The sequence below is a fragment of the Amblyomma americanum genome, chromosome 10 (assembly GCF_052857255.1).
Source record: "Amblyomma americanum isolate KBUSLIRL-KWMA chromosome 10, ASM5285725v1, whole genome shotgun sequence".
Lineage (NCBI taxonomy): Eukaryota > Metazoa > Arthropoda > Arachnida > Ixodida > Ixodidae > Amblyomma > Amblyomma americanum.
The window spans coordinates 76,052,425-76,077,911 of NC_135506.1; the positions used below are offsets into that span (position 1 = coordinate 76,052,425).

General features: G+C 50.8%; 4 protein-coding genes across 5 annotated transcripts in view; 2 read left to right on the forward strand and 2 right to left on the reverse strand.

Moving 5' to 3' along the window:
* LOC144108426 (ATP-dependent RNA helicase DHX30-like) overlaps positions 1 to 25,487 on the forward strand; it is a 187,877-nt gene that overhangs the window by 93,361 nt on the left and 69,029 nt on the right. The gene's annotated exons all lie outside the window — the stretch shown is intronic.
* LOC144107529 (zinc finger Y-chromosomal protein-like) lies at positions 1,342 to 7,467 on the reverse strand. Of its 2 annotated transcripts, none has more exons than XM_077640579.1 (3): positions 7,177 to 7,467; positions 6,200 to 6,247; positions 1,342 to 6,141 (listed from the first exon to the last, which is right to left on the reverse strand). In XM_077640579.1, exon 3 carries the CDS (start codon positions 6,001 to 6,003, stop codon positions 4,198 to 4,200), a length of 1,806 nt encoding a protein of 601 aa, XP_077496705.1. In that variant the 5' UTR covers positions 6,004 to 6,141; positions 6,200 to 6,247; positions 7,177 to 7,467; the 3' UTR covers positions 1,342 to 4,197. The 2 variants fall into 2 exon arrangements, with proteins under 2 accessions (XP_077496705.1, XP_077496706.1); XM_077640580.1 differs by lacking the exon at positions 7,177 to 7,467 and adding an exon at positions 6,425 to 6,788.
* On the forward strand, positions 9,174 to 10,451 carry LOC144108424 (zinc finger BED domain-containing protein 5-like). Its single transcript, XM_077641665.1, has one exon. The coding sequence runs from the start codon at positions 9,174 to 9,176 to the stop codon at positions 10,449 to 10,451; it is 1,278 nt and encodes a 425-aa protein (XP_077497791.1).
* On the reverse strand, positions 14,431 to 14,901 carry LOC144108425 (uncharacterized). The gene has a single exon (XM_077641666.1). It carries the CDS (start codon positions 14,899 to 14,901, stop codon positions 14,431 to 14,433), a length of 471 nt encoding a protein of 156 aa, XP_077497792.1.

The following is a 25,487-nucleotide window of genomic DNA, read 5'->3' on the forward strand; positions in this document are numbered from 1 at the left end:
CCTGCCTAAATAGTGTATTCAGGCATTAAACAAGATCATTTGTTAGTTTTCAGCGCTAAATAATAGTAGTTATTTTACTCCAGGGATGTGCAAAATTTCATAAAGTGTCATAATTGATGGAAATAGTGCCATAAAAATGCTGTGACCTATCAAGTAAACACCCGAAGGATTGTGGCAATAATTTCTATTTCAAGTGTGCACATCATGCTTGAAATTGGAAAAAAAAAATTATCTTACTATTGGCGGCAAAATGTCTTCACAAAAATGGCGGATGATGTGCTACCGTGCTCACTGTTTCACGAAACTGTATTTACTGCATTCCCTATTATGCACAAAAACCACACTATTTACCACGTGAAAGATGCAAAATTCATCTGAAATAAAGAAATCACTGCTAGGTGGAATCACTCTCAAGAAAAGCTGCAGGTTTGCTTTGTACACAATTGTGTACATAGCGTGTCAAAAGGTTAAGCACAGTCTCTGGATTCATCCACACTTGAGTAACAAGGCACATTTGTATTTTGCATTTACATGTCCTAACCAGTGTTCAGTCAACTTCAATCGTTTTGAAAATATTTTTGTCATCATTATTTGCACATTTAACACATCCTTGTTTCCAGGTCATGCACTTTTCAATAAGCATGAAATTTTAACCAAAACTGTCCACCAAATTAGCAAACACTTCTGCATTCATTAGGCTATTTCTTGGCAGAAGCCACACTACTTACATGGGCTTTTGAGACAATGAGCTGCATCTGGTCACCTTGATATCTCAAAAGCCTCCGAGCGGCATAGGACATGGCATCAAAGCATGCTCTCTGCAAGCTGCCTATAAGCCAAGCTGCAATATTTTGCACAAAGTGGCATAAAAATAAATAAGATGCCTTTATATCAATTGTGAAACACACAGCCTTGACAGTCTGTCTACAAGGTTTTTGGTCTTCACAAAAAATTTTGTGGAACCAGCTTCACCATGAAATATTGAGCCCTTGAAAGTGGCAAGGTCCTTTCTGCCACCAAACTAAAGTTCTGCAGCACCTATGATGTCTGAAGCAATTATGCTGCTCTCTTTAGTTTTTCGTGCTATTAGATGCAAGCACAAATCAAGTGAGGTAATAAATCAACAACTGTTGACTAAAACAAGTGGTGCACCTTTCACTTGAAACGCTGCTACACATATACCCGTGTACACTCACAGTGCACACAAGGCCAGCAATAACTACACATACAATGCATGTATGATGGTGAACCTATAACACCAACATAAAGACAGGCAGCTGTTACACTGAACACTGCAGCAAAATAAAGGTGAGTCAACAAAGAAAACAAGAAAGGGGCAGATTCAGAATGCTTTGGTTACAAACCATATATTTAAATGTACACACTGTGCACCAAATGCACACATTAACCGACAATCACAAGTTTCATGTCATAGTCCTGTTTCAACATACCAGATGTGGTCAACTTGACTAGAAAAAAACTTGCAAGGTAAAGTAGCTGAAGGTCTCCAAGTCGTACTGCTGACAATTTTGTTAGCCTAAGCTGTTGTATAGCACAGAGGTTTAAAAAAGGTTTTATGAAGATAAACAGGAAAAAACGATTAAGCTTCTGCACATATGGGAGAGATGTGGCACTTTGAATCTATAAGAAATGGGTATTACATAATAAATCAATCTTGGCACCTACCGTAAATTCTGCCTTCTATATCACTAGTTTGTTTGCTTTCAAATTTCCTGAATAGATCACATATGGAGGTCTGCTTTGGACAGTAATGCTTTCAAAATGTGTACAAGATTGATTCACATAGCAGGAAATGGAAAACTATTGTTGTTGGCAAGGTCTGGCAGCTGCTTGTACCGACAGTGCCCCTAGTCTTAGCAGCTTCTGTTCCCCACCCCGAACTCTGCAGAAACCAGTTCACTCGGCTGGCTGAGCTTCCCAATTCTGCCACACAAGGCAGGCAAGTACCATACAAAATGCTTTATGATACAAAGTAGGCCTTTAAAATGAATGTGAAATTCAAGCACAAACAAGCTAGTAGTACAAAAGAAAACTTCTGATAGCTATCAAGATAAATATGCAGGTTACTGTACAATTCAACATTTGAAACATACAAAGGAATTGTGTAGCTTTACAATGCAAAGAGGCACAGTGCTATGAAGACATATGAAAGAGTGCACTTGCTGCAGAAAAAGAGGAAAAGAGGAGTAAGTTATTAACTAACAAAAGGAGCTGTGGCACAACAAACTACAAAACTTCTATACATACGGACAACAAATGTATAGACAATGAGCACTAAAACATAAAGCAAAAAAGTGTTATATAATTTCAAGGATGAGAGTAAACACAGAGTGAAGGTCCAAACAGAGGACCAAACTGAAGGATGCATTTTCTTCATGCACATGTGTCAAAAAAGCCACTTCACATATAAAAAAGGCCAAAACAATGCTATATAAAACAATGTGCAACACGTCATCCCGTCACACATAACTGAACTATAAAGCATCAAAACAATGACTGTATTTGTGCACAACAGGCCACAAAAAAATGCTTCACTAAATATTTACCGTGATAAAAAGTGCTAACTTTGCACCATAATAAAATGTCCACAAAAAGTGGTCACGCTATCTTTGCTGTGCTAAAAAAAATGCATGAAATCTTCCCAACAATAAAAAAGAGCAGCAATTAAGTGACAAAGCATTGCACATAATCTCCACTACTACACAAAATGTGCATGCCTTGCAAGATCTTCACTGTAATTTTCCTTCCATAGATACATTACACATCTGCAAAAGGCACACCTGGAACACTGATGTAGGAGCACCCTGTACAAATTACATGATTTGCCTCCAGTGTAAATGTTTAATTCCTCATTCTTTGTCTAGCTCTGGGACAAAAATACTGTGTGCTGAAGAGCTGTAGTAGACTGCACTTCAAATACCTCTTGCAGTACAAGTACAGTGTCACCACCAGGATCCGCTTTAATGGTGGGCAGTGATGAGCCAATTTCAATCTCCACTACATCCTCTGGCACAATGCACGACACTGCATCAGGGTCTGATCTGCACTTGCTGATCTCGTCAGCCTCAATTTCTTCCACTGCTATCTGGCAATGTGCATCGACGCCCAAGCTTGACGACACACTGCAATACTACAGTACCTTCCCCATCTTGAGTGCAACCATTTTCAGCTGTACAAGAATCTTCACTGCTTTTACAAACACTTATGCAGTTAACACCTTGGCTTACTGGCATATAACTGCACCCTGAGCTGCTTTGCAGAACACTAGACTCAGAGAAATGGTCATACTCATCCTGTGTTGTAGCTCGGCTACATGTGTCGGGCTCTAAATTGTACCCTGCAACCTCAATGCCACAAACTTTCAGCTCAAAATTATTGGCCAAGTTTGATACAGCTGCTTCTTTTAGACCAACACATGGGCTGTCATCGGGAAATGTTGCTACTGGATGATCCTGTGAATTATTTCTTGAGCACATAGGTTTGCTCTCTTCAAATTTCTTTACTTGGCACAAAGTATCGCTTTCAGTAGTTACACCTGTTTCTATTACTGCTGTAAGGCTTTTATCAGTAACCAGAGACGAAGGTGCTAGACCATCAGGAACATCTGCTGTCATATGTTCACTTTCACACTCTACACTGTGCAGAAATATGTCCTTGCACTTTGCAGAGAGTTCACATCAGATGCTTCAGTGATATCCAAAAATTCAGTGTGCTCAGCATGCTTATTGGGAGCTTTCAAATTTGGATCAGGATCTGCTGCTAGGGCTTCAGACTCTACTGAATCCTCCTCCACAGTTTTACATTCAACTTCATCAGCAACATCTGGATCTTCACTGAGTGTCTCAAAGTACACATCCTTTTCATCTTCCAAATCTTCGTATTCTATGGAATCTTGGCTTGTACATTTTATTCATCCACTATATTCCATGGAATCAGGATTGAAAACACGAGTGAACAAATCCTGTGCACTCTCCCCATCATCTTTAAAGTCAGTTTCACCTTCAGACTTGTGTTCTGCTTGTGCAACTTGTCTTCCAACCTCATTCGTGTTTGGTGCCATCTAAAACTACAATATTGACTACTTGTGTCTTGCAACCAGGAGGCATTTCTTTTTCATCGTTGAGCACAACATTGCTCATCAACTCCTCGAGCGTTTCCTTGCTTGCTAGAACCAAATCATGTCTCACGCTTGACAGGCTTCAAAACTGCAGGCTTGAGATCTTTATTCAATTGTAGCTGAGGTGTGCTGGATGCCGTTGAAGCTGAACACGATCCAGAGGAGGCTGGTGTGGAAGCAGGGCTCAATAATGTGTCATCCTCACTGGTATCAAGTTTAGGGAAATACTTTTCATCACCAAGATCTCGAAACACCAGTGTCCTGGTTCCATCACTGGCAGTACTCCAAATCTCGAACGAATCGTATTTCATAAAAGCCTGAGGCTTGTAGCGATGCATTGGCTGAAAATGACACCTTGTATGGTCTCGTATAGTTGACATGTGTGTTGACCGGTAATCGCAAAAAGTACAGCACAGTCCTTCTGAAGTACCGTGGTGCTGAACATGGTTCACAACAGTCTCACGCCGATGGAATGCGTACGGGCATTTGCTGCAGATGTACACATGCTTTTCTTCAACAACTGCTGGTGTGGCAGCAGTTGGTGTACTGTCTAACAAAGGCACAGCAGTACTTGGCTCAGAGCCATTTTCAGGTGGCTGAGGAGAGCTTGTAACTGTAAGTGGTGCAGGAGGCTCTACTTTCGGCTGCTTCGACTCGGGCACAAGGACTTCATGGAGCTTACGATGCTTGGTGAGATTTACTGCAAACTTGACAGAGTAGTCACAGTGTGAGCAACGAAATCGTTCATTGCGTCCATGAAGGGTAAGGTGACTTTCAAAGCGACTGTACCTTGAAAATGATGCAGGACATTTGTCGCAGCGAAACATCTTGGGCAGTTGTTTCTGCTTCAGTGCACCTCGGTAGTGAAGGTGCATGTGTGTGCTCAGATTGGCTGCACTGTTGGCTGCATAGTTGCAGAAGTGGCAGGCATAGACCCCTGCGCTACCATGCAGACTTAAGTGATACTTCAGCGTTGTTGATTTCTGAAAAGCTGCAGGGCAGCGAATGCAGCGGTGCAACTGGACTCCCATGCTCCGAGAGCCAGCATCCACAAAGGCACTAGTCTCGGCTTTCTCCAGAAGTAACATCTGATCAGCAGCAGCTGGAGCTGCAGGAGGGGTGGCGGACTCTGGCTGCTGGCTGCGAATCTCAGCTAATGTAGAGCCATTCTGGCGTTCTGCATATTCTGGTGTATGGACAAGAAGGTGCTTGCGCAGATGACCCTTGTGTCTGGCTCTGTAGTCACAATGGTGACATGGATACGGATGAGCAGAATTGTGGTACGCCTTATGCGTGTCCAAGTCGTAGGGACTTTTGAACATGGCAGGGCATTTGTCACAAAGGTAGCTGAATATCTTCTTGCATGATGGTGACTTCAGCTTGTGCTTTAATGCCGAGATCTCAGACCTTTGTGCAACTACAGCTGCTGACTCAGGAACTCTCTTTTTGGCAACTGCTGGCCTGGAAGGCAGTGCATTGAGATTTTCACAATGTGTCTTCATACGGTTCAAGTCCAGCGATCGGTAATCTGCTTTGTGAAGCTTCATGTGGCTGGTGAGAACGCCAGCGTTGCTGCATCGGTAGCTACAAAGAACACACTGGAATTTAGCCCCCTTCGAGGCCCCCTTTGAAGTATGGCGCTTGAGGTGGCGATCCATGTTCCATTTGTAGCCGGTCTGGAAGTTGCAGAATTGACATTTGATTTTTGGTAAACTGTGAAAACGCATATGGCGAGTGTAACGACCTTTTTCGTGGCACACATAGCTACACTGCTGGCAACGATAGAAGCGCTGCTTCAGATGCACTGTCTTTTCATGTTCTTCCACATGAATTTTGCTCTTTGCATGGAAGTTACAGCTAGACATGGTGTGGAATCCAGGCTTCGTGTCGCTTGCTGTCCTGTCTCCAACCACCGCAACGTGGGACAAAGCGTCAACTTTACTGTTGGCGCAGCCGGGCTTGCACTTCACGATACAACAGCCAGCAAGGTGTGTTCTGTAACCCTGTAAGGACGCCAGGTACATCAGGCACAAGTCAACCACTTCCAGTGTAAAGACTCACAGCTTATCTCAAGATGAACTCAATGATCCAGCAAGTCTTGCATTTGGGCTGCAATAAGAGAAGAAAAAAAGGGGGTGGGGTGAGGGGAGAATAAATAAAATGCAGTTCATTAAGTTCAGTCAGACAGCAACATTCGCGAATGGTGAAGGCATCCATGCACGGCTCGAAATATCCTACAGCAGGTCACAAGGACTGCAAAGCTATCTTATCAGAGAATGAACCTACTGTTTCATGAGCACAGCAGTGCAGCAGGTAACGGCCATGCGGTACTGTTTTGCTCGGAAGCGATACAGCCCACAGGTCTGCGCGGTGTGGAATGGACGCAGGCTGCTTGGACCATCCGGACGAGGACAGCTAGGACGCGCGCTCGCTGAAGCCGCTCCGTACCGTGCTTATGCACGCCGAAAAATCCTTAACGTGCTCCAGCACGCGCTTGCAAACTCTTGCTGCATTCACGGCGCATTATTTGAGTACCGAGCCTGCTCCCAGAGTTCAACGTTGTCTGCTACCGCTTGCCTATGCAACGAGCTGCTCCCGACCAACCCCGGCGGGTCGCCATCACCGCGAGCGACAATACGAAACAAAAAACAAAGAAAACCGAAGCAGCTCGCTCAGTGTTGCCCGCTACAGTGTCAAGCTCTTTCCGCCGATGCACCAAGGCGGATTTTCAGCTTTATAGTGTCCCCGGCACAGCTCCTCGCTTCAGATTACATTCTGTAATGCTTCAACAACGGACATGCCCGTAGCGTCAATGTGTTACAGGGCTTCAGCCGCAGTGGGACGGCATGTTGGTATCAGTCGGCGGCCCTCCCAAAATGGTTCCCCGTCCAGCGCAAAGATCGGACGAGCACAGACGTCCTCTGGTTCTCGGCACCGGTGGGTACCATGGCTACACATAGGTGCGAACTGACGGTCGCTCTGCGTAGCTCCCACTTTCAGTTCTTGACTGTGCACTAAAGATTGAAAGGACCGCTCACCTGATTCCGGCGTCAATGCGAGTAGCGGCGTCACTTTTGTAGCTGGGCAGACTAGGCCTGAGGCGCCATGTTGGTATTTTCCAACAGTGCAATACTCTTCGGCACTTCCTACGGACGGCTGCAGGGTTCTTGTGTTGGTAGTGAGCCAGTCGCACCGTATATATTCTTGATGCTGAGTGAACGAACTTCCGCGACGCAAGCGTGCGTATCGCTAGCTAGCAGCGACCTGTCGGATCCGATGTGGGCCAGGCCTGACTCCGCTCTTGCTGCCGCTCTGGTAGGATCACGTGACTATTCTCCCTGGTTTAGTGTTCCTGTAAATGCTCCCCAGGAACACTACCCTGGGAGTCTCCGTGGGACACAACTTGGGCCAGGGGGCGCTGCGGACGCCAGTGAACAGCGCCTTCTCCGAGCGACTCCTAGTTGATCGGGCATGATGACGAGCTTCGCCACTGACCAGTGATGCCACGGCTACTGATTTATCAGTAGATCTACTGATTTTTAAAATTTTCTGCTGATTCAGTGATAAAGCGCTTCAATCTACTGATTTTCTTGCTTTTCTACTGAAACGAAAGCAAAAGCTGCTACTTTTTCAGTACAGAACTTGTATTAATGTGATGCCACCTAGCGAGCGAAAAAAAAAATGCGGTTGGCTCAGAGGTTAACATACATTCTTGCGTTTCCAGACTCTCAAACGTGGCGCTGCCTCTGTCTTTGAGCAAAGTGGGGAAAAGGTGAGGCGGTGAATTTGTTAAAGTGGGTGCACTACCGTAATCCACAACTATGAAACCAAAACTATCGGACCAGAACCAATGGCGCTTCGAGCGCCTACTCCGTTCTACAGGAGAATAGGACCCCACTCACTTACAGTTCTGAATAGTCCAGTCAAGTTGTCGGTTGCTGCTTGTGTACCGCAGTACCTACATACCGCGTGTGGCAGGTCACGCATCAAGTTCAGCGTGCGCGCTTCATTACGAGCTCACCAGGTAAGTAATATCTGTATGTCTTGAGTTCTCGATATGTTAGTACTAATAATTTAGTGATTCACCCGTCGAGGTTAGTTATTGGATTTGGCGTTGAGCTTTAAAGTGCGTGATTTCGAAACCATATCCCGGCCGCGGCGGCCGCATTTCGATGGGGGCGAAATGCAAAGGCGCTTGTGTACTGTGCATTTGGTGCACGTTAAAGAACCGCAGGTGGTCGAAATTAACCCGCAGTCCCCCACTACGGAATTCCTCATAATCATATCGTGGTTTTGACATGCAAAACTTCAGAATTGTTACTGTAGTGCTTTATTCCCGGTTGTCTCGGCGCCAGATTTTGGGCCGACGCTGAAAACAAGGCGGCGCGCATTATAATTAAGCGTCGACAAGCTGCATAGGACTGGTATTGCTTGCGTATTGCTGATGACTGACATGCTGCGCTTTCAATTATCACGCTTCAACCGTAAAGAAAGCATATGTATGTAAGAATAAGAAATTGTTGCTTACTCGGCCGACATTGTTTTAGCTTCTATGAAGTGAGGTGATGCCAGTAGACATAGTGGAATGGTGCAGCCGGTGAATGAATTCGGCGATCGCGCTTGCTGTGCCGCCGAGCTCTCTTCACTTTTTACACCTAGCACAGGTTAAATTGGTTACAGTTTATTGTTCAAGTTCGTCAACCTGTCTGACTGCATGCCTTCATACCATCACAGATAGGCGACAGCGCGTTGTGACATTGCTTGTGGCAGTAGCCAGTCATACTTATGTCATTTATCTGCCCCTCATTAAGTGCATTGGTACTTGCATTACAGGTGTTTTGGAAGCTTCAGCATAATGACAAGTGGAAGTGACACTAGTTCAGAGTCTTCAGACCGGAAGAAGAGCAGTCCAAAACCGAAAAAAAGAAAATACCAGCAAAAGTACAAGCAAGCTTGGGAGCATGAGAAAGCGTTTCAAAGTTGGCTGCAACCAAGCAAGAAGAGCAACCGTTATGCGTACTGCAAAACATGCGACATGAACCTAATTGCCGGCAAGAAACTGTTGGAACGGCACATGAAATCTGCGAAACATGAAGAAAATACAAGAAAGCTTATGTCCCAGCCAACGCTGATGCAAGCAATGCCTAGCATTGCTATCTCTTCACAGGTAAAAGAAGCTGAAGTAAGATTGGCTTTGTTTGTCGCCGAGCATAACGTGCCATTTACAGTCATGGACCATCTGCCAAAGCTGGTGAAAAAAATTTGCCCGGACTCCGATATTGCAAAGCAGATTGCCTGCAGCAGAACAAAAACATCAGTGATAACAAAGGTTGTGACAGGCGAGGAGAGCAAATCGCGGCTGTGTAGGCTACTTCGAGAGAAGAAATTTTCAGTCATGGTTGACGAGTCAACGGACGTCAGCTGCGCCAAGCACTTGTGTGTTGTTACAAGGGTTTTCGAAAAAGATAGTGTGACTGATGCCTTCTTTGATCTCATCCCTGTGACGGATGTGAGTGCTAATGGCCTTTATAGTGCCCTTACAAGTACTTTTCAGAGAGCGGGTATTCCTTATAAAGAAAATTTAGTCGGCTTTGCTGCAGACGGCGCAAGTGTCATGATGGGTAGTAAACATTCTGTGATGGTACTGCTGAAGAAGGAGATTCCCGGCTTGTTCATTCTTAAGTGCACGTGTCATTCTTTTCACTTGTGCGCATCGTACGCTTGTTCGAAACTTCCACGCGTTGTTGAAGATCTCGTGCGGGACGTCTACAGTTACTTCAACTCAAGTCCGAAAAGAGAGGGCACGTTGAAGAAATTTCAGGCTCTTCTTGAACTAAAGCCGCACAAACTTCTTCATCCAAGTCAAACAAGGTGGCTCTCATTGCTTGCTGCAGTCGACCGCTTTCTAGAGCAGTATGATGCCCTAGAGGCATACTTTGCATCTGCGGTTTCCACAGACAGGCTTTTGGCAACGGAAACAATCTACCGGAGGCTACAGGATCCTCTGAACAAGTTGTTTTTGATGTTCCTCAGCTTCGTTCTGCCTCTCTTTAACAATTTGAACAAACAAATGCAAAGTGATGCTCCACAGTTGCACAAGCTCTTGAGAAGTGCAGAAGCCTGCGTGAGGACAATTATGGATTGTTATCTCAAGCGATCCTGCACACAGGGAGTTGAGGTGGCAAAAGTTGAATTCAAGAACCCCAAATGCTTTGTGTCTTTGGAAGACATGTACTCGGCGGTCAAGCAACTGCATTCTTGTCATCCGGAGAATGTTCAGTTACCACTGAGCAACGTCAATTCTTCCGCTTAAGGTGCCTTGATTTTTACATTGAGAGTGTCGACCAAATTCTGAAGCGTATCCCTTTTCAAGATCCGGTTTTAAAACATCTCGAACTCCTAGATCCTACTGTGTCCGTGACGGGGAAGGCAGCGTCAATTGCACCACTGGCGCAAGCCTTTCCGAATTTAGTCTCCGGCAAAGGCTTGCAATCTTTGGATACCGAATGGCGATACTTAAGAAACGCTGATATCCCTACAAGCGAAGATACCTCGTTGCACGAGTTCTGGGGAGTCGTGTTTTCTCAAAAACATTGTGATGGAAGCGCCGCTTTTCCTGCATTGACCGAGTTTGTGACGGCTATACTGTGCTTACCGCATTCCAGTGCAGCAGTTGAGCGGGTATTTTCTGCTGTAAACAACCTGAAGACAAAACTCCGGAACAAGCTTTGCACGGAGACTATCTGTGGCCTTCTGCACACGAAACGCCTGATGACGTCTTCAGCATGTCACAGCTTCAACATTGACAGGCCACTGATAAGGAGAATGGACGACTGGCACAAGGTTAAGCATGAGAGTATTTAATGCGGCTTTGCTGGCACAGCCACTTGTGGAATTTCACAGCATATCTAGTCATATACATGGCCGTTTTGAAGTTGCCTGTTCACGCGCAATAAAGTTTATTTGCGTAAGCTATAAGGGACTCATGTTTTCTTATTTCTGGATCGTCGTCATCGTGATCAACCTATATTTATGTCCACTGCAGCGCGGAGGCCTCGCCCAGCGATCTCCCAATCACCCCTGTCTGGAAGATACTATACTCTAAAGATTTCAGGTACTAACTACCATCTAACGCCTTTGAATATGCCATCAGAGGGCTTCACTGTTTTTCACTTCGTGCTTGACAATGGCTCTCTGGATCCCCGGGTTTTTCAAAAGTATTGCCAAGAATCTCGTGGCCAATTTTTGTACTATTTCTTAGAAGCTACAATACAACAGCAGAGTACTAATATAAGCGCTGAATTCGTGGGCTCATAAACTGAGTACAAAAATTTAAATTAAAAATCTACTGATTTTTACTGATTTTTCGCGAAAAAATCTACTACTATTTTTTTATGTGTCGTGGCAACACTGCCACTGACTTGTGTGCGTTGCCTCGCCCGCGCGTGAAGGAAACTAGTTTCGCGCGCGCACTCGTTCTTTCTGGCTTCTTCTTGTGGCTTTGTGGGGGGAATGTGCTCGATTTCTGCCACCCATATCGCGGGGGCACAGCGCTTCGGCGCCGTTGTGAGAGGAGCTTGCTTCGCGCGCGCTATGCTCTCTCTGCTCGTGCATGGACGCCGTTATGAGAGGACCGCGCCCGCTCGAGAGTTTTTCTCGTGCTTTGACACTGCTGCGAAAATTTTGCTCACGCTTTCGTGCTTTAGAGAGGGAGCAGCTCGTGTGCGCGGCGTCAAGCAAACAATCCAAAATGGCGCTGTTTTCGTCGCGCCCTGGTTTAGTGCCCAGAGCGCATAACCACGCGGTGTACGAAGTGAACACTGAAATTTAGCCTAGCTTCGAACGAAACTGGCACGAATGCGTTTCGCGTTTCTCGTGTCTTCTAACTGTGCTAGCTCGGCTCGATCTGCTTGCTTCCGCCTTGTGTGCTGGTGACATGATTCTGCTGCCTTTTTCTTTTCCCTTTCCGCGGTGCTTCAATAGCTTTGGTGCTATGCTGCTCACCCCAGGTCAAATCGCGCCGCGTTTAGATTTGTGCGAAATACGAAAGCGTATTTCGCGATGTCGGTGCGCATTAATGAATCCCATTCGGTTGAACTTTGAGAGTGTTAGCATGGGCTTGCGGCTTATGCGACCTATATGGTAACGCATTGCCGTTCGCATACCGGCGTCGCGCTCGCCTAGCCGCTTCTGTCATATGGTCGTATTTACAGCAGATGGCGTATTTACTATACGGATATCTAAAAATAATATCTGCTGTTCAGGAGCCCTTCAAAAATGGCTTTGCGCATAATCTACATGCAGCCTTAGGACGTTAAACTCACAAACCACTGGCACAACTCAGTTCCCATGAGCATCAACGTGGCACGTAACAGTATTGCGCGGCCGCCCGAGGTCTACACTCTGTAATTTGCAGAGCCACACTGCTACGCGTGTGTAGGACAGAGACACAGGGTTAGTTCACATGTGGAATCGTGTCTGCCATCTTCACCTTCGCAGTTTTATGCGCTGCAAGTTTACATGGTGTTGGCCGACAAAGTGCACATTTAATAAGTGCCCGCCAGCTCTCTGTCCTGTTGCCGCAGGTGATGGATCATTAGAATTATTTTTAATCAATAATGCACCGCTACTTCGCATTGAACGATCCCTACAACTTGGGTAATTTCTGTTCACAGCACACACGGCAGTAAGCAAATGCGTCATTCCAGGGAAGCACACAAGACAAGCAAGGCGCTTCCCCACCTTTATGCAACGACAGTGCAGCGTGATACTTCGATCACCGCGTAAAAACTGCCCACCGATGGACATAAACGGCGCACTGTGCAGTCGTCAGGCTGTGCTCGCATCCGCCGCGCCCGCGAGGAGACGGGCGCGCGCAGCACGCGAGCACGGCGTCTGAGCCCCCCGGCGCTGTCGTGCCCGATCGAGGCTTCAGAATTCCGTCGCTACGAGAGGAGGACGACTCTGTCGTCGCGCGGCAAACTTTAGGATGGGGTCCCTATACTTTCGCGCTTGCATAGCGTGTTTTGACTCGTGTTTCCTGGCGTTTTGGTGAATGGTCAATAACATACCTGGGGCCATGGAGTTTTTACTATTAACTAGAGGGAAAGCTGGCGACCGCCTATGGGAGTTTGCATGGAGCTTCCTCAAGACCACCTGAACCACAATGGGCATGGAGGAAAAAAGTTTTTTTCCTCCGTGACCATGGGCGCTCTAAGCATCATGAGGCGGTGAGCTACCGACTGCAGAACCACAGCTTTTGGCCAAACAATAATGAAAAAACAAACGTTGTTCGATAACCAAGAATGTCCTGGCATTCAATGTCCTGTCTACAAATTCCAACACACGAGCAGAAAACCTTGTAAATATAAAGTTTGCCCAAAATAAGCGGTGGCTTGCTCTCCTATTGGCCAAGTATTGCAGACAACAAAAGCCAACATTTCGTGCTTAACAGGCACTTTTTAAAAAATATGTTCTTGAAAAAAGTTTTGTCGCTTGAACACTTTAAGAGGTTTTTTATTGACATTTAAAGAAGCAGAAACCGTTTATTTGCGTCGTGTGCTGTTGCGTTTTAGCTACTATGGCTTTTGTGCACTACGTTTGCGCCAAAGCGTCTGCGGCATAGAGTTTCTTGCTATTAACTAGAGGGAAAGATGGCGGCGCTGCACCTGAACCTCCATGGGCGCGCTGAGGCGATGAGCTACTTGGTGCGGGACAGTAGGTTTTTTTTCAGGAACACAGTGTGGCGTTACTGAGATGTCCCATTCCGTATCTACGGCGCGCGAAGACGACTTCGGCGTAAAAGTAGTCTGCAAAAGCCATAGTATAGCGAAAACGCAACCGCACACGACGCCAATAAAACGTTTTTGTTTTCCGTAATGCTGTGAAAAAACCTTTTAAAATGTTGAAGCGACAACATTTAAAAACAACACATTTCTTTTTAAAATTGCGCCTGTTAAGCACGAAATATTGTCACGGGTCGTTCAGACGACGCGGGTGGAAGGAACAATGGGGGACGAGTACCACAGGAGCAGGCGCCAGAGACAGGCAAAGCGGTCGCGGCCGGGCTCACGAGCGAGTTCTGCCGAGCTTCTACCTCTTCACCGTCGATCGGCACCCCGCTGGTTGAAGATGACGTTCAGTGCAAAATCATAACACACACGGCACTGCTTCCCTCCCGAAAGGCGCATCGTCCCGATGCGCAGAGAGGCAAAATTAAGGCTGAAAAACATGTGCAGAGCGCGAAGATCTAGGCCACGTGCTCCGAGCGGCTACAGTACGCTTTAGGCGAGCTACGTGAATAACTTCAGACCAGGCTGGCGACGTGACGCTCGCGTCACGATCGGCAGCATCTCGTAATTTAACTCGCCTATACGGCGAATCACTTCGTACGGGCCAAAGTATTGTTTCAGCAGCTTCTCGCTAAGACCACGGCGCCGAATTGGAGTCCACTCCCACACTCGATCACCAGGATTGAACTGAACATCACGGTGTCCTTGGTTGTATCGGCGAGCATCGATTTGCTGGCGGGCTTGTATGCGAAGGCGGGCCAACTGTCGGGCTTCTTCCGCAAGTTGAGCATCGGCGTGAGCGTAGACGTCTTGCTGGTGGGGCAGCATAGTGTCGAGCATGGTAACGACTTCCCGGCCATGCACCAGGCGGAATGGCGAAAATACGGTGGTTTCTTGAACCGCAGAGTTGTATGCAAAAGTTACGTGCGGTAACACTTCGTCCCAGGCTCGGTGCTCGATGTCGACATACATTGAGAGCATGTCAGCCAAGGTCTTGTTAAGGCGCTCGGTCAGTCCGTTTGTTTGCGGGTGGTATGCGGTAGTTTTGCGGTATCGGTGTGGCTTCAGCTCAGTATCTGTGAGATAAGTTGAGACGTAAATGCGGCACTACGATCAGTTATCAGACCTCTGGGGCACTGTGTCGAAGTACGACGGACTCGACGAAAAACTTTGCCACATCCCAAGCCGTTGATATCGGCAGAGCGCGTGATTCGGCATACAGCGTGAGGTAGTCCGTCTCAACAACGATCCATCGGTTGCCCGATTGCGACTTCGGAAAAGATCCGAGTAGGTTCATACCGATCTGCTGGAGCGGACTGAGCGGTGGAATGATGGGGTGAAGGAGTCCCGCATGCTTCACGGGTGGAGTCTTGCGCCGTTGACACTCGCGTCAGGCCTTGGTGTTATGGCGGACGGTCTTGCCAAGTTGTGGCTAATAGTACTTGGAACGTATTCGCGCGAGCGTTCGACTGAGCCCCAAGTGTCCCGAGGAGGGGGTCATCATGAGGCGCTTCTATAATTTCGTCGCGTAGATCAATGGGCACAACTAAAGCCATGACCTCGGGCTCAGGGCAAAGTTCTTTATATAAAAAATGTTGTCTCGAAGGCGTAAATTACGTACTATGCGTACAAAAGGGCGAGGAACTATGCCTCATTGACCCTCCAAATGTGAGACCACGTCGCGAAGGTCGGGGTCGAGTCGCTGCCGCGCCGCCATATTGTCGGTACTTAGAGCTCCTAAGAAGATCTCATAGTCGTCATCCGTATCAGCAGGCGCGGATTCAACGGGAACGCGGGAAAGGCGGTCAGCATCAGTGTGTCTGCGACCAGACTTATAGACGATCGTAGCGTCGAATTCTTTCGGTCGAAGGGCCCACCGCGCAAGTCGGCCTGCAGGGCCCTTAGATTGGTCAGCCAGCACAGAGAGTGGTGGTCTGTGACCACCTGGAATGGGCGTCCAAACAGATAGGGTCTGAACTTTGTGATCGCCCAAATTACTGCGAGGCATTCTTCTTCGGTGGTCGAGTAATTGGTATCCGCCTTGGACAAAACACGACTGGCGTATGCGATGACACGTTCGGCGCCGTTCTGGTGCTGGATCAGGATGGTCCCGATGCCCGTGTTACTAGCGTCAGTGTGTACTTCTGTCGCGGCGTCCTAATCAAAATGGCCTAGGACAGAGGAAGCCTGCAGGCGTCGTTTTAGATGGTCAAATGCAAGCTGCTCTTCACAGGACCACTGGAATGGGACGGACTCCTTCTTGAGGCGGGTAAGCGGCGCGGCGATATCCGAAAAGTTGGGAACAAAGCGTCTGTAGTAAGCGCAGAGGCCCAGGAACCTCCGCACGGCGTTCTTGTCTGATGTCGTCGGGCAGGAAGCGACGGCTACTTTTTTGTCGGGATCAGGACGGACGCCTTAATGACTGACGACGTGACCCCGAAATTTCAGTTCGTCATTGGCAAACTGGCACTTCGTAGGCTTGAGGGTGAGGCCGGCGTTTCTGATAGCCTGCAGGACTGCTTTTAGGCGAACAAGATGTTTTGAAACGTGCTGGAAAAATGACATCATCAAGGTAGACAAGGCATGTTCGCCATTTGAGGCCGGTGAACACGGTGTCCATAACGCGCTGGAAGGTCGCTGGAGCAGTACAGAGTCCGAAAGGCATCACCTTGAACTCATACAGTCAATCCGAGTTGATGAAAGCCGTCGTTTCTCTGTCGCGCTCATCGGTTTCTATCTGCCAATACCCACTTTTAAGGTCGATGGATGAAAAGTAACGGGCATGGCGTAGGTGGTCAAGCGCGTCATCGATGCACGGAAGTAGATATACGTCCTTCTTCGTGACTCTTTTGAGGCGCCGGTAGTGAACACAAAAGCGAAGGGTGCCGTTTTTTTTCATCACCAGCACCACCGGAGCAGCCCAAGGGCTTGACATGGTTGGATAATGTCATCGGCCAACATTTCGAGCACTTGATGTATTCTTTCACGTTCTTTTAACGAAACCCGATAAGGTGACTGACAAACAGGATGGACAGCGTCGTCGGTAAATATTCCGTGCTTTGCTATTGGCATCTGGCGAACCCCGGCTGACATAGAAAAGCAGTCGTAGAACTCACCCAGCAGAGCGAGGAGCTCATCTCTCTCCTGAGCAGAGAGTTGCGGGGCAATGCTGACATCTAAAGGAGGCACGGAGGGCTGAGGAGGGGGCGGAGAAGAAGGAGCCGCAGAGGGGGTCTCAGCATCGACAGGGGCGCTGAGGCGCTCGATGAGGCCGATTACTGTGCCCTTGGTGAGGTGCTGCGGAGCGCCGCAAAAACTGGTGACGAGGACTTGGGCGCTGCCAGAGTAAAGCCGCGTGACACCTCTAGCAACACCAATGCTCCTGTCAAGAAGCAGCTGCACACTGCCTTCAGGAAGGACTTCGCCAGAGGCAACCGGTGCGGACCCTACCAGGAGAAACACGCTCGATTCAGGCGGCAAGGTGACGTGGTCCGCTAAGATGCGCGCCTCGGAGAACGTCGGCTCGGAGCTCGGCGGGTCAAGAGAAGGTTGACGAACGGTGAGGCGGCAGTCGGCGAGGTCGATAACAGCGCCGAACTCGCTCAGAAAATCCATACCGAGAATAATATCTCTCAAGCAGCGCTGCAAGACGACGAAGGCAACGGTGCACGTGAGACCGTTAATCTCAACACGAGAAGTGCGGCGGCCGACTGTGGTGACGAGGTGGCCTCCGGCGGTTCGGATTTGTGGGCAATCCCACTGCGTGAGTACCTTGCGAAGGCGGCGGGACAGCTCCCCGCTCACAACGGAGTACTCGGCGCCGGTGTCGACGAGGGCCGTTGTGGCGTGGTCGTCGATAAGTACGCGAAGATTATTGTACACCGGACGAGCAGAGGCGGTGAAAGCATCGGCGGATAGGTCGTCGTCGGTAGGTGAGTGGGAGCGGGACGTCGTGCGTAGAGGCTATTTCACAGATTCGGGGTCGGCAACGCCATTTCCAGGCGTCGCCGGGCTTAGTTTTCCCAACGAGGAGAGGGGTTTCCGCGGAGGTCGCGAAGGGAATCCAGCCGGCGCGTTGGCGGCGAGCGAAACGCACGACGAGAAGGCCGCTCAGGTGGTGGGGAATGGCGCAAAAATTCCTCAATTTCACGAGGCTGCTCGCCGTACTTTGGGCGGGGTGCATCTCGCCGGAATCCGCGAAGATCGAGCTCCCGATAAGGGCAGCGGCGATAGATGTGACCGGCCTCCCCACAGTGGAAGCATAGCGGACGGTCATTGGCAGTCCTACACGCGTCGGGTTTGCTTGATCCAAGCTGTTGGAAACGAAGGGTGTCGCCAGGCGCAGGAGGCTGTAGTGACTGTGGAGCTGGGGATGGGTGGTCGACCATTGGCGGCGAGGAGCGACGGACCACGGAGGCGTACGTCACGGTGGGCTGTGCTGGAGGAGGGGTGACGGGGCAGCGAGGATGAAGTGCACGTTGCACTTCTCGTACGACCTTTGTGAAGGGGGACGGAGATGCGCAATCGGTGGATGGCAAATACTTCCGAAGTTCCTCCCTGACAACTTCACGGATGACCTCGCGTAGGTGCATGGCATCGACACGGTAAGCCGCCGGGTGGTCAGCGAAAAGACTGGAACTATTGGAAACTCCAGCAAGCCGACGATAATGATCGGCTCTGGCAGCCAGGGCACGCTCCATGTTAGTCGCCTCGGAGATAAACTCGGCCACGGTTGTGGCAGGATCCCGAATGAGGCCGCCAAAAATGACGGACTTGACGCCCCGCATAAGAGAGCGCACCTTCTTTTCCTCGGTGGCTCGGGGGTCGGCTCGGGCACTCGCAACACGTCTTCGACGAAACTAGTGAAGGTTTCGTCGGGGCCCTGGAACCTGGTTTGCAAGAGGTCCTCTGCGCGTTGGCGGCGATGCTGGTGTGCGAAAGTGTTTCGCAGATGAGTCTTGCAGGTATCCCACGATGTAAGGGTGTCTCGTGGTTCTTGTACCAGTGACGGGCAGTTCCCCCAAGACAGAGGCAATGTTCCGGAGTTCAGCCGTTGTGGCGGGCCACGCGTTCATAGTGTTGAAGGCAATCGTCGATGTCTTCGGAGGTTTTGCCACGGAACGGGACAGCGGAACAAGGAGCGACGGCGAGGTAAACCACAGCAGGTGCGGGTGAACAATCGGTCTGCTGGCCTTGGCTCACGGTGGATCGAGCCATGTGCAGTGCTGGCACGGGTCTTGTGGTAATGTGCGGCAAGATGCCGAATTCGGGGCTGAGTCTTTGACGTCGCCGGCTGGCATGGATTTCGTCCTCCTCAGCAGAGGGGTGAGGGCCTGGGCTGGGAATGAGACTCTGCGAAGCGGGAGGCACGGGATGACGTTGCATAAGATGGCACCTCCATCAGAATCACGGGTCGTCCAGAAGACGCGGGTCGAAGGCAGAATGGGGGACCAGGACCATAGGAGCAGGCGCCAGAGACAGGCCAAGAGGTCGCGGCCGGGCTCACGAGCGAGTTCTGCCGAGCTTCTACCTCCTCACCGTCGATCGGCAGCCCGCTGGTTGAAGATGACATTAAGTGCAAAATCATAACACACACGACAATATTGGCTTTTGTGATCTGCAATGCTTGGCTAATAGGAGAGCAAGCCATCGCTTATTTGGAGCAAACTTTGCATTTACATGCTTTTCTGCTCGTTCGTTACGATTTATAGACAGGATACAGAATGATAGGACATTCTTTATTATCGAACAACGTTTGGTTTTTCATTATTTTTTGCCCAAAAGTGGTAGTTCTCAGACGGTAGCTCTCCGCCCCCTGATGCTTAGAGCGCCCATGGTGGTACAGGTGGACTCGAGGAAGCTCCATGCAAACTCCCATAGGCGGGGCTCCAGCTTTCCCTCTAGTTAATAGTAAGAAACTCTATGGTCTGCGCCGTGGACGGAACGGGACATCTCAGTAATGCCCCCCTCTGTTCATGAAAAAAACGGACTGTCCCGCACATAGAGATGTGTGCGGATGCACCGGCGCCGCAAATCTGGCAATGTGCTGTCAGACCGCGATGCCGACACTATCGGCACGGCTGAGTCAGTTGCGGCGAGCAGCTCTGCCACCGTTCGGCGCCCGTCCACTCCGAACACGAGGCCCGAGCAGTGGTTCTGGGGGCGGGCTCCCTCGCGCTCTCTGCCACTCCGAGGATGAGCGAGATGCCGAGCAGCTCGTACAGGGTGGCCGCACTCCCCGCGTCCACCGCCCCAACACCACGCCGGGTGTTGAAGCGGATAGCCAAGACTCCAGGCCGCGGTCCAAGCTCCTCCGCCAGCTCCTAACCTTGTTCTCGCGAGAAGGCCGCGTCTCGCTGGGCTGGGCGAAAGAGGACGGTCCCGTGGACGTCGTCCGGGACCTGCACCGCGGTGGCAGCTTTGCGTCGCCACTGGGCCCGCGGCGTGGCTTGCTTCCAAAGGATGAGGCTACTCGGTGCCTGCTGCTGGATGGGAGAGAGTGGGCAGCTAGCAGACAGCTCGGCTTCCCCGGCAGCGTCATCCCGCTGACCCATCGGTTCCGATCCGGAAGTTGGGAATTTAACAGGCGCCCCGGCAGCCTGCGTGGAAGAGGGGCTGCCTTCCGGGTCGGTGGGTCCCTCTCCCCTCGCGCCCGCCAGGGCGAGGCTGAGCTAGGAGGGGGGTGTCATCACAATGAGTGCGTGGTGGGGGGGGGGGAGCAGCAATGCCAGTGGTTTTTCTGCTGGGGGCCCCCTGGAATGCGGTCCCGCCAGGGGACGAGGCGAGGCCACCTGCATCGCGTTTTGCCGCGCCACGTGGTTGCCTACAGCGGCCATGACCGCCATCGTTGTTTCCCGCTGATGGGGAAGGCGAGCGACGGCACTTTCGGTGGGTTGTTTCATCCATGGCCTCGTTCCCCAGGTCCGAGACCACGGCTGCTCTCCCTGAGTCGGTCTCCTGGGCCCCGTGGATGGTAATGGGGAGGCCCGCCGTAGCTTCCGTGGCCGCAGGGTGTGGTGCAGCAGTGGAACCACGTGGTGGCTGCTGCCTGCTCGGTCCAAGGAGGTGCAGAGCCTGCACCGACGCAACCGCTTGAGCCGGGGTCAGGCTGGCATGTTGCACCTAGTGTTCCTGTATATAGGAGCACTAGTTGCATCTCCTGTGTGGCGCGCTCCAGTGCCACCAGCCGCCTGGTCAGAATGACGCGATCACAGGGCCGGGCGTTGAGGCTGATAGATCGTTGCATCGTCCTCAATGTGCTCGGTTCGCGGCTAACATGCCCGAGGCACGTGGGCTTCATGATGGAGCCCCTCGACGCGACGAAGGTTTAGGCGTAGCGGTAGAGTCCGAGCGCGCACGCTTCGCGGTCTCTCCCACCTGTCCGAGCGCACCGCTACCTGTGCTACGCGTTGGCCCTGCTTCGATCATCGGACCACGTGTTCCGCTTTCCCCGCCAGCCAGAGCTAACCGCGGCCATGTGGTGCACCCGCGTGGTCGTATTCTGCCCCTTCCGAGGCTCCCTTGTTTGTGTGTGTGCGTGGCTGTGCCTGTACTACACGCCGCCCCTGCGTTGGCCCCTGCCCCAAACATCGGACCACGTGCTCCGCTGTCATCGCCAGCCGCCCGGCCCTCTCTCGTCGAGCCGCCCGCTGCCACGTGGTGCACCCGCAAGGTCGTACTCTGCCCCTTCCGAGGCTTCCTTGTTTGTGTGCGTGATTTGCGCTTGTGCTTCATGCAGCCCTGCTTCGAACATCGGACCACGTATTCCGCTGCCCTCGCCAGCCGCCCGGCCGTTCTAGCTGCCCGCTGCCACGAGGTGCACGCGCGTGGGCATCTTTGCCCTTCCGAGGCTCCCTTGTTGCGGGGCTCCCCTCCTCAGGCCATGGAGGATTCAGCTCCAACCAGCGATCCCCAGGCGTCCTATCTTGGCTATTGCCATCTCAAGGGCCATCAGTGCCGAGGACCTGGCTGAGCTGGTGGCCGACCAGTTCACCCCCTCCTGGCGGACCAGTCGCCAGCCCTGTCCAGTCCCAGCACCACTGCAGCCCTCCCCCATCCCCAGATGTCCAGATGTACTGGTCGAAATCATGGCCACGTGCTATGCCGTTATCACGGCCCAGGAGGTGCGGGCAGTCTTGGACCGCCCGCGAAGGCGGACGGCTCCGGGGGCAGACGGCATTAGTCACCAGATGCTTCGGGACCTGCACACCCCAGAGAGAGCCCGTCTCCTCGAGTCCATCAACACCATCCGGGGCACGGCAACTCTCCCCGAGGACTGGCTGACGGCCGTAGTCGTACCCATCCTCAAGCCACGGAAATCCAAGCACCTGCTGTCCTCCTACAGGCCAGTCTCCCTGACCTCAGCAGCCTGCAAGACCATGGAGGCAACCTTCCTGTCCCGCACTAGGGTCACTAATTTCCTGCCCGAGCAGCTAACGGCCTTCAGAAGAGGCAGGTGCACTGCGGACTCCATCACCGACCTGGTCTCCACCCTGGGAGATGCCCGACACGAAGGGGACGCTGTCATGCTGGTCCTGCTGGATGTACAGGCTGCCTTCGACACCCTCCCACACGTGTCATCCATGAGGCCCTGAGCTGTCTGGGAGTTACTGGACCTCTGGTGGCGTTTGTCCGAGCCTTCCTCCGGTGCCGCACCTTCCGGGTTCGTGTTTGCGGGCAACTAAGCTCCCCACGGCCCGTCGGAGCTGGGGTACCACAAGGCTCAGAGCTGAGCCCCTTCCTATTTAACCTGGCCATGACAGGACAGCCAGCCTCCCTCAGGTCCAGGTCCTCACGCCGGGTACGGTGCTCCATGCATGCAGACGACGTGGCCCTCTGGGTGAGGGGCACACCCAGGAGGATCCACTCCATGCTAATATCCTTCCACAGGGCCTTGGATGCTGCACAGGCCTACGTGACGTCCATCGGCCTCATGGTATCGCCACCAAAGACGGAGGCACTGCTATACCACCCCAGAGTGCTCCGGCCACATATCACCACCCTGCGGCTCGGTGGGGATGGGCTCACTTGGCGGGACCAGGTGAAGTACCTCGGCCTGCAAATCGATCGGTGTCTCAGCTGGCTTCCTGCGGTGAGGGCCCTCCTGCCTTGTCTACGACGGATCGGCCACGCAGTTCAGCAACTCCAGCATTCATGAGCTGAATCATGGGACAGATCGTCGGAAATAACGGCGAAGTTCCGAGTCGATTTTCTTGACGTGACAACGCAGGCAAACACGACGACTTGCGTTTTCTGCCAATGGTACGATTGTACTGCGTCTGGAAGCACAACTGTCCAGGTCTGGGGAAATCAAAATGCAGAACAATTGCACCTCTCTTGCAGCTGTGTTTTTCTTCAAGTATTGCTCTTGCTTGCACAGATCTAATATAGTTGGGGAATCAATTTCGTGGTCTTTATTAGAAATTCTCTCATAAATGATGAAGCGGTTAGAGTTTTTTTTAACTATCTCACCGTAATTCCATGAAGCAATCAACACAATGTCCTCACTGCTCTTTTCAAATTTCTCCGAAGTGAAAATGCCATTTTGTGGACAGCTAGTGCTCACAATTACTGAGGAAACATGACGCAGTAGGTTCCTGGCATACGCAGAGACTGCATATCTTCGGGAGAAAGCGACTTTCCGGGAGCGTTCTGCATTCCCGCGAGGCACAACTGAAATTTTGCACAGCACACGCAAACACACACTTGCCACTGTACGAGCATTTCACCCCCTTAGGACGCAAGGATATGAATTTTGTGAGGCCAACCTGGGAGGCGGGGTGAGCTTGCTTGTAGAGGTGGAATGCTTCTCGCAAGGGCCGCATCATGAAGCGTTTAGGTATCGATTCTTTCTCTCCCTCCTTTTCGATTCTCAAAACACCCTTTTTGTTCGGAGTCTGTCTAGAGCAATCGAGTTCATCCAAGGTGTAATATTCTAAAACGGTGGTTATGTCTTTCTGCTATAGTCTGCATCTTGTTTATCTCTCCTGTTTTGACCATACGCCTTCTTCGTCCACCATCTTCGATTTTTGGGTAACGTATTTCGTTGCACCTGGAATAACTTCCTGCATATATTTCACGGTTAGGTTGCGTGGTAGCAGTGTCAGCAGCTGGCAACGCTCTTGAAATGACGTACACCTATTGTAGGCAGCATGTAGGTTGTCTTCCCAGCAGCTGCACAATTGCGCACATTTTTCTTCTGACGCACGCAAAGTTTCTGGGGTATTATATGCTGCCTGTATCCCCGATCGGATTTTCGTCAGCATAGCTCTTGCCACCTCTACCTACTTTCGCTTTGCATAGGAAAGTCTGAGGCGTTTTTTAGAGCGCTCGGTGGCTTTAAAGGCGAGATTTCGGGGGTAAGGTTGACACTGGAGTTTCAATTTTCTACGATTTCTTCCCCAGGGCGGAATTCTTCGAATGTTTCGGTTGATTCTGCCTGCATATCATCTATGTCTTCCTTGAACCGACAGTAGCAATTCTGACAGATGGAGTCACTTTCTCGTACTCGGAGAGCTTCTTCTGGAAGTAGGACTTTTTTGTGAGCAGCGATATTGAGTGTCTTTACACTGCGAAAATTACGTCCTTTTTCAATTCTCTGTTTGTGCCTTTTTGAGTGGTCGGCCCAAAACGTTCGGCGCAGAGAGAGAGAGAGAGAAGTGGTAGAGGAAAGGCAGGGAGGTTAATCAGTAAAATGTTCCGGTTGGCTACCCTGCACTAGGGGAGAGGGATGAAGGGGGCGTAAAAGAATAAGTAGAAAATTGCGGTCCGTACCGCATGACAGGCAATGACACAAGCACTGTATGCCACAGGCCACCGCAGCTGTAGCCTGCACACCTTGAGGGCTGCCGACTGCTGCGGCCTGGAACAGATCGAGGGCCCTCCATCACAAGGCAGCGCAGACGTTTCAGTGTCAAGAAAGGCTGCTTGCCGTTGAGGCTGATAATGTTGATGACAACGCAAGCATCGGACTTCTCGGAAGGATGAGGCTGGAGGATGCGTTGTGCCAGCTATTGAACAGCTGCAAGCTTTGGATTAAACAAATCCAGCATCTGCAGTGCATTCTGTGCAGCTGGTACGTGCATGCTGGAAAGCAGCACACGCATGGCATTCACGATTGGCTTTAGGATTGCAATCACTTGCTCGTCTGCGACCTGGCCCGGTTTCTGGCCTACTACCCGAGCAGCAGTAGGCTCAACACACTGGGGTGCGCGGTGCTGGGGGTGGGTGCTTCGGGAGCGATGGCCAAGTCACTTGGCGGTCCCGGTCTTGGACCGGAGTTGAGGCTTGTGCTTGGCTAGCAATGGGCTCGGGACTGAGTACGCAATACCCGCTTGGTCACTGCGGGTGTGTGTAGCTCAGGCAGGGATGGCCAAGGCCCGTCTGCGACAACAGTCTGTGCCTCGCCAGTCATATTGCTCCCAATCCTTAAAGTAGTATGCGGAGGAGGAGGACAAGTTGCGGAAATCCTTGGACGATCCTTTCCAATGCTCTCTCGACTTTAAGGTCTGTGACGAAGGGGACGACGTCGTCGCACCTTAGCGGCAGCTTCTCTGTGT